Source organism: Oncorhynchus kisutch, linkage group LG15 (genome assembly GCF_002021735.2).
Source record: "Oncorhynchus kisutch isolate 150728-3 linkage group LG15, Okis_V2, whole genome shotgun sequence".
In the NCBI taxonomy this organism is placed as follows: Eukaryota; Metazoa; Chordata; class Actinopteri; order Salmoniformes; family Salmonidae; genus Oncorhynchus; species Oncorhynchus kisutch.
In genome coordinates this window covers 36,020,224-36,029,044 of record NC_034188.2, presented here as the reverse complement: position 1 = coordinate 36,029,044, position 8,821 = coordinate 36,020,224, and the positions used below count along the sequence as shown (strand labels likewise).

General features: G+C 39.5%; 1 protein-coding gene across 3 annotated transcripts; it reads left to right on the top strand.

Annotated features, from left to right (window-relative positions):
* Positions 1–1,268: 1,268 nt before the first annotated feature.
* LOC109905257 (AP-1 complex-associated regulatory protein) lies at positions 1,269–8,539 on the top strand. Of its 3 annotated transcripts, none has more exons than XM_020502531.2 (10): positions 1,269–1,661; positions 2,767–2,815; positions 2,929–2,955; positions 3,109–3,134; positions 3,236–3,332; positions 3,699–3,797; positions 4,952–5,016; positions 5,109–5,182; positions 5,378–5,500; positions 5,710–8,539. In XM_020502531.2, exons 1-10 carry the CDS (start codon positions 1,591–1,593, stop codon positions 6,003–6,005), a joined length of 927 nt encoding a protein of 308 aa, XP_020358120.1. In that variant the 5' UTR covers positions 1,269–1,590; the 3' UTR covers positions 6,006–8,539. The 3 variants fall into 3 exon arrangements, with proteins under 3 accessions (XP_020358120.1, XP_031646070.1, XP_020358121.1); XM_020502532.2 differs by having other exon boundaries at positions 1,280–1,661; positions 4,958–5,016; XM_031790210.1 differs by lacking the exon at positions 3,699–3,797 and having other exon boundaries at positions 1,279–1,661.
* Positions 8,540–8,821: the final 282 nt, after the last annotated feature.

The window sequence follows — 8,821 nt, the reverse complement described above, 5'->3', positions numbered from 1 at the left end:
TTTCACTTTTACTTGAGTCATTTTCTATTAAAGTATCTTTAATCTTTAATTAAAGTATGACAATTGGGTACTTTTTCCACCACTGCACTCTACAAATTAGCACTAAGCTAAACAGGTCTATATTAGATCAGACAAAATATGTTACAAATTTCCTCGCTATATTAGATAAGACAAAATATTTTACAACTTTCCTCGGACTCCCCTTACTAATAGTGAGCGTGCAACTTTCAAACAATTTCCCCCACTCTTCCCTACCAGCGAATCAAGGAAATTCAAACCAAGTTTGAAGATATTTTTCAACAAAAGCAAAGGACAGTAATGTTACGAGTAAAGTAGTAAGCCCAGGTTTCAATAGGTGATAAAATATATAGGTGACATGAAAGGAGTGCAGATATTTGGACTGGCAAAGCGGTTTTATCTGCTGACTGAATGGGAGATGATAATTATGAGTTTTTTTTATTCTCCTGGTCTCGGGGAAACAATTAAGAGTCCTCGTTGTCTGAGACGGTGTAAACATTTATCCGAAACCGAACACTCAATGTGGTCTTGAAACCAGACTTGAGTACTACAACACTGCCCAGCACTTTGAGATTTCAGCTGATGTAAGAAGGGCCGTATAAATACATTTGATTTAGATTTTTTGTTGTTGTCTCAAAAGCACCATTAGGCCTATATCCCAGAGTTCCCAAATGTTGACCTCTGATGTCACCTATTAAGGAAATTACCACAATAACAACAACAAAACATTACTTACGACTTCAAAACTTGTATTACCACCAACTCTTCACTTGGCTCTGAATGCAGTATATGCACTCAACTTAGAAGCCCAGGCTTCTCATGTATTAGATTTGGAAGGTCACAAGGTAGGCTTACCCCCCAAAATCTCCTTTAACTGCAACCTCAAAGTCCACTATCAATCTATACTTTTAAAGATGTCCATTTTTGTGCTTACCATGTACATATGTTTATCATTGAGTGTTGAAATTATAATCTACCAAATTGCGCCATGGGAACAATGTGTCAATGGAGAAAATAATGTTTTAAAATATATTTGGGCTACTGTAATGTTGTACAACATTTAATATGCTGTCTATGTTTTCGTTTATACCAGTCCTATGTAAGAACTACAGAGGATGGGGGGAAAAGACACTAAAAAGTTGTTGGTCTTACAAAAATAATGGTGGGCCTAGTAGTTTCTTTATCTGAAAAACAGTGTTTTTGGATCTGAAGCGCGCACATTTCGTTTGAGCCAGGTTAGATTCCGTAGCTAAACATGGGTCACGTGCCTAGAACGAGGAAAAGGAAGTATTGAATGAGACTTCAAAAAAACACGGCTGTTGCTAGCCACATTTTTCTGATTCATCTTGATGTTCAACAGGCTTCTGTATATAAAAATATAGGCTGTATCACGATGAGTTGTTGTGCACTGGGTGTCATGTCACCCTTTAATTTTAAGCGCTAGCTAATGTCCGCGGCGACGGGTCGAAGATTTTAGGAATGAAACGCCTGTGCTAGCTATCCAACTAATTTCTCAGAATATCCAGGAAGTTAGCGCCCAACCCAACGAAGTTGTATTTTTGACAGAATGCGATGGGGAACTGTTGGGCTTATTGTTCTGGGATCTTCAGAAGAGAAGCGAACAGGATAAAACGAGGAGGCGGGTAAGTGATACGCCCTTTAAACTAGCGTTGACCAGCCTAGGTTAGCTAAGCTAGATACACGTATTCAGTGGGTTGGCTGTCATACAATAACGTTACAATGCAGCGTCAAAACCTCCACGGTGCTCACGTTTATACGTGCCACAATTGCTTGTCAAATACCTTTCTTTACTAGGTAGTTAGGTCTTTCAGCAATCAGGATTAGAAACTATCACCTATACTGTACCGAAGATGTTTATAACTAACCCAAGATAGACCACAGCCTATCGTTTCAAATGTGAACAAATGAGTCATAGTGGGCAGAACAAGCATGAAGTGGGGCAGAGTCAACAACGAACTCGCGAGATCCTATTGGCGCATTATACCATGTATTTGCATATTTCCGTTAGGGAACGCCTGTGAAGTGCACGTTGTGCAATAACTAAATTCGCCCTTACACTCCTTAAAAAACGCAATTTTAGGAAACTTTGGCAAGAGTAAATTTTACACTAGATCCGGTGAAATATCTGTCTCATTGTTCAATCTGTGACCCTATTGTCAATACTGAAGCGTTCCTCACCCTGCCTAGTGGTTAGAGCGTTGGGCCAGTAACAGAAAGGTTGCAAGAGCTGACAATCCCCGAGCTGACAAGGTATACATCTGTCGTTCTTCCCCTGAACAAGGCAGTTAACCCACTGTTACTAGGCCGTCCATTGTAAATAACAATTGGTTCTTAACTGACTTTCCTAGTTAAATAAAGGTAAAATAAAAAATCATTTGGCTCTTGCCAATCATTTTTGGGAGTGCATAATGCTTTCCTTTTAATATTTGATTATGCTTTATTGAATTCTAATTTAAACAAATCTAAAACATTTTGTAGGCAGAAGACTCATTCCATGCTTCCTTAGAGGGAAAATCACATTCTGAGTTGACAAATCCAAGTGTATTAGTCGCGTACACAGATTTAAACTGTAGGCTTGATGTTGATATCAGTTAGGCTTTAATGTTAGTTTTGATGTCAGGCCATATATATTCTGTTGAAAGAACTAGCTATGACAATCATGTAAATCCACAGTGACCAAAATCAGCCTATATGGATGACAGTATTTTCATATTTCTGTCCATGCAGGTCAAAATACTTTAGAAGCAGTACTGCTGGGGAACATTACACAATAGAGGTATGGTACATAGATTTTTCTGGAAGATGACATGTTTTACCATTCATCACTTTGTTTGAAGAAAGAAGGTACTGTAACAAGCTAATACTTACAGTGCAGTTCTGTCTCCACAGTTTGAAAACCTCGTTGAGAGTGACGAGGTAAGTGTGAACATGTAGACCATATTTGTTCGATTGAAACAATCCCAAAGGGTGTTATTGTCTGAAGGTGCACAGAAGACACAATGAGTTTTGTCATATTGCACATTATTCTTTGCCCACTTTTGGTTTGAAGTTGTCTTCTTCTAATTTCAGGCAGAGAGCCCACAAAGCTGTCCCAGGTATGTTTTATAACATTTGTTTCAGGGGACTGGGCAAATGCATTTCAGAAGAATAATGTCAAGGTGAGCTTGAGGTAATCTTTGTTTCATTTTGATACCAGGCCTATCAGAGAAGATGAGATCCTCCACCTCAAAGAGCACCGCTATGCTGCAATTTCCAATCAGCAGACCTTGATAGACGAGAAGCTGCAAGCAGAGGTAGGCTTACACAAGCAACTAGTTTCTTTGTCTGTGTAAGGGATATAGACCAGAGCCTCTGAAAGGGATGGATACATGCAGATGTAGTTTTTACATAGAACCTTGTTTTTTTGTTGCTTATTGATAATTGAAGGTTCAATTCAACGGAATCAATACACTTCCCAAATTATCGTTTAAGCTTTGCAGTGCCTTTCATGTTGCTAGATAGGCTAAGCGTCAACTTATCTAAACTAAGTGCTCATAACAGGCTTATGTTTTAATTTAGTCCGATCTTAATTTTCCATTATTTGCTTTGCAGAATTGTTTTGCAATTTTAGTTTTCTGTTCTCAACTTTGTGTCCTTTATGTTTCATCATTTCTGCTCAGTTATTGGCACAAGAGGAGAAGTTAAGGCTAGAAGAGGAGGCTAGAAATGCTGCCCAGCGTGAGGCTGCCAGGCTGGCACGTGTTCGAAAGATAAAGGAGGTGAGGCGGCCATTATTGAAGTGAGCCTGTCGTCCCTTCACTACCTTTTTACGCCTCTCTCAACTTTTCCTTGGCTCTACCCCTACTTCTCTTGATAACCCCTTCAAGTACATAATACCACATAAACTGGTGGTCAATCTAAAGTAATGTAGCCTATGGTATGTATCTCTATATGAATTTGTAAATCATACCCCAAGGCAAGTGTCCTTTTAAAGTCAAACTATCTGAACTGTAAAAAACAGTCTTGGTATTTGGTTTGCCTTTCCCTTTTTTACCTGAATTAACTGAGGCATTTGTCCACACTCCATTTTTTCATCTTCAAATTATATAACCATTTACTTCCATTCCTTTGTTTGTCCATGCTGTGATTATTATTATTATTATTATTTTTAATTTGTCATTCCGCAGCTTTCCCCTTAAAAACAAAAATATATTTTTTTGATAACATGAACAAAGGCTCCAAAAGCACCCAAATACGTCCTTTTGGAAACGGCAAAGCTCTCAGTATACAGTAGTAATGCAGGTCTTTAGATGTTGTACACATGAAATTATTTAATTCCCAACTTAATTGTGTCATATCCGCAACGTTATATTCCATTTTGTTGGACTCAAGTGACACATCTCCTTGTGTGAGGATGCTCTTGCTTTTTCGTTCCCATTGTGGTGATTAAAAGCCTACGCATATTCACACACGGAGTCCAACAAAATGGAATATAACGTTGTGGATAAAGTTCATAGTGATACACTTTCATGTGTACAACACCTAAAGACCTGCAACACTATACTGAGAGTGTATTCCCTTCTAAAAGGATATATTTTTGTGTTTTTGGCGCATTTGTTATTGGTTTATCTGTGCCCCTGCAACTGCAAAACGAACATGAGGAAGTATTTTGCTGGCGGGGAAAGCTACTCGAAAACCAAGGGAAATTGCTAGTGTCTGGACACTTCCATAACATGACATACATTTTTTAAAATGTTGTTCACAACACGTTAACTTGTCCTTTTAATTAATTTCTGTTTCATATGTGTTTGCCCAGCTCCCAGCTTAATCTGTTTTAACAGTTGATTGGCTGCATTTCACTAACACATTTTCAAGAGATGCTTGTTTACCATTTCGACCAAGTGTTTTTCTGAGGTATTCCTATTTTCCAAAGCACCAGCTTGCACAACGGACAAAAGGCAAGGTGGAAAACAAAGGTGGCTCAGCCCATTTGAAAAAGTGAGTATATCAACCAAGCAGAAATGTCTACCACCTCATGGTCTGTGTGTCAAGTTTCCAGTTTCTCTTTCACTGTTTGGATTCTGTTCTAGGCATGGCTCCGGGGAAGACTTTGATGTCTACCTACAGAATGTGAAAGCCACGTCGGAAGCCTTCAGGAGCAGCAGTGAGTCCGCTATTTTAGCATTTTCTGTAGCCTATATATTATAGTCCGTGCATGATAACTCTTTAAAAAAAATGGTGCATACAAAAATGATATTTTAAGATAAATGACTTTCTGTATCCTTGAAAGGTCCTCCTCATGCATCATTATGAGACGTCTTGCTCTTTAACACCACCTGTCATTTGTTTGTGTCATCAGGGCTGTCTTCTGAGACTAACGTGATCACTCCCAACACGGAGAGCAGCTGGGATTTCAACACCAAGACCCGCTCCACCAATGATGACGGAACCTCACTGGACCTGGAGTGGGAGGACGAGGAAGGTGGGGGCTTGTCTAATTATTTTACTTATTGTCCCCTTTGGGATGTTTTGTTGGTGGCATTACATGAATTTGCACTACATTCCCTGAACTTGTATTGTGCAGTTTCATTGAACAACGATAGTAATTGTCAGATTCAACCCTCAAAAACCACCAGTTGAAAGACCATTTGGGGTTTAACTCCATGTGTATCACGTTGTCCTTGTCTTCAGGGATGAACCGGACGGTCACAGCGTGGGAGAGGTCTAAAACGGAGGAGGACATACTCCGAGCGGCACTCCAGCCGGGCGATAAGCAGGCGACCAGTGGTCCGGCCTCCGCTTCGGAGGACTCCAACGCCCTGGAGTGGGAGAACGACTTTGTGAGCGCGCACGCTGAGGAAAATGCTGAGGAGAACGCAGAGGATTCTGAATACGAGTGCTTTGTCAACCCCATCATGGATATGGACACCCCATCTGAGGAAACACCACCGCTAGATATTACCGCACCGGTGTCTGAGGAGAGATAGTCCCCATCGCCAGGGGTACCAGAGTAAAATCCTAGCGTTAGTCCACCAGCCCATTGCCTCACCCAAAAGGGAAATTGATTTACCACTACTCAAGACTTCTGTGTCTGCTTGCTCTGAATGTTTGTGTCATTTACCTGGGCATATGTCTGTCAAAGAGGCTATGTACATACAGGTCAGATAAAGCTGTGGACATGCCAGATTTTCTCTGACCCATCCTCTGTGTGAAATATTTGTTCATTGGGAATGTTTGATGCTACACCTAACCTCATCAGCGGTATGTGTTCGATTGTTGTCATTGACTGGTGGGCCAATTTTTTTTTGATTTGACAATCTTCTTGTATGTTAATGATTGAGCCTTAGTTGGACTGACATTTTCTTGGAATCACGTCACCCAGTGCATATTTGACACAAGTGCAATTTGCAAATCAAGTTGGTGTGAGTGCTTGTACTTGTGAGTGAGCTACAGTGTATTCACAGTTAAAATTCACTGATAGCATATAGGAACAAATATGATCAAGGCAACTACTATCATTACTTCTATCAGTGCCTCAATCACTAGAAAATAAAACGGGCAAATAAATTGTTGACCAGTTCGTCTAGTAGTTAGCTGACAAAGATTGTCTGTTAGCAAGTGTGTATTTTAATCAAAGTGGATCTCCAAGGATCATAGCTTGCCAGTTCCCTGGTATGAAACATGTATAGAAACTCTTGAGTGTAGTATATCATATCATGTAGCAACTTGTCTGTACAAAGTGGACATGCATTGTACTTGTATTGGAGAAATGCAAGTGCTATCATTGCTATGTTGTCTTTCCTCATTTCCAATTAACAAGTGAGTCATCATGGACACATACGACTACACTTGTTTTATTGATTTTAAACAAAACGTTTGTCAGTCAAATGCAGCTCAAGGTGCGAACAGGCCCGTGCGACAAAACATTCTTATTTGTGTTGTTTTATATGTCTTGAAGGTTAGCTACCTCCAATTTTTATAATTCCTTACTCCCCTGTGTACAAATCTAAAGCCCACAGCATATGACTTTTCTTATCTTTTTTTCTTCAATATTTAGGAGCAATATGTCATAGTGAGGGACTCTATGCAGAAGTTGTGAATTGTTCATTTTACGCTGAAGACCAACTGATTACAAGAGCACATGGCTAGACCTGCATCTATTGACTAAATGGCACTGCCAATAAGTATGGCGGTACACCTTGGACTCCCAACTCTTCAATCTCGCCTTCTGTTTGAGGACAATCGTTAAGACTTTTTTTCAAGAGAAGAATGTAACCCTGCTCTCTGGACTTGGACATGTATATGTTTAACGCTTGTGAAATGGTTGCCTTGAAGACACTGGGCTAGGAATAATGAGGATATGAATGGTTTGGAGACTACAGTATACTCCAGAAGGCTTCTAGAGGCTTCTAGAGATGTGTGTAGCTGTCATTTCTTTGTGTGCCCTAGCAAATGGGGTTTTGTTTTCCCGCACAGCAAAAGGAGTCACTCTCACCGCACCCTTTCAATGTGGATGTGATGCTGATGTGCCTACTTAGGAGACTAGCTTTATTGTGCGGAGCACTGCATCTCACCTTGATTTTGCAATTGTGATATTTGAGTGACAACAGCGATTTCCCCCATAGTGCACCACTACCTGGGGAATCCAATGTTGTCACCATTTGTTGTTTCACCACATTGAAAGTGAATTTTACTTTTCTTTAATTATTTGCACTGTCTATAGCTTTACCAACCTAGAAACACAAGCCATTTGTTTTTAGCAATGAAAGTGTGATCATGATTGTGGTGAAGAATTACCACAGCTGCACAATTGGCCCAACTTTTTCAGACATCCCTCTATTTGGCTGGCATCATAACTCAATTTTGAATATATTGTCCACATAAAGTGTACAGACTGTAATAATGGGAGAGATTGTATTGCAGTTTTACCTATGCACTGTTTGACTTGAAACTAGTGTGTCCAAACAATGACTGGTTTGTTTTCGAACTGGCACCGTCCAACACTGTTAACCTCTAAAATGTTGGACAAACAAAATGGTTTGGCAAGAATTGGCATGGTGTTAACGGGTTGGACACAGTACATTACGGGTGCAGTCACAAGGATGGATTGAACCTCTGTGTGCATTCATTTGTATCATTCCACTGATTTAGAAATGTTTTTATTTGTTACTAAGAATAATGTAAATGAATTTCAGAAATGGGCCAGTTTTATTTGGTTACGTTTACTGGGAAATAGTACCGAATGTGGTGTGACAACTTAACTTTTTCTATGAATCTACTGATCTATTTGAGATCCAAGCATGTCTAAACTCTGAATTGGATGCAATATAGGATTTGATGAGGTCTGAGTTTCACACATGATTCCCAGGTTTGGATTACACCCAGAGTCATGATCCCTAATGATTTGAATTCTATTGCAAACAGAATGTATCAACACCAGTGCCGTTCTGTTAATACTGTACAACGGTATTTTGAGTTTAAGTGCAACTAAAATAAACCCTACAAACGTATTAATCTGTGATCATTCGAGTTGTCAAATGGCTTAATGCAGAATTATATATACACAGTGCAGTTTGTGTATAATTAAATAAACTGAACAAAAATATAAAAGCAACATGTAAAGTGTTATTTCATCAGCTAAAAAAAAGTCCCCAAATTCTTTCATATGGTCAAAAAGCTTATTTCTCCCAAAGTATGCAGAATTGTGTTTACATCCCTGTTAGTGAGCATTTCTCCTTTGCCAAAATAATCCATCCACTTGACAGATGTGGCATATCAAGAAGTTGATTAAACAGCATGATCA

Bases quoted from the DNA above. Each gene is read 5' to 3' on its own strand.
- LOC109905257 (XM_020502531.2), top strand. From the start codon at position 1,591: ATGGGGAACTGTTGGGCTTATTGTTCTGGGATCTTCAGAAGAGAAGCG. The intron at 3,135-3,235 runs GTATGTTTTATA...TTTTGATACCAG, and splicing joins AGCCCACAAAGCTGTCCCAG to GCCTATCAGAGAAGATGAGA. The intron at 3,333-3,698 runs GTAGGCTTACAC...ATTTCTGCTCAG, and splicing joins ACGAGAAGCTGCAAGCAGAG to TTATTGGCACAAGAGGAGAA.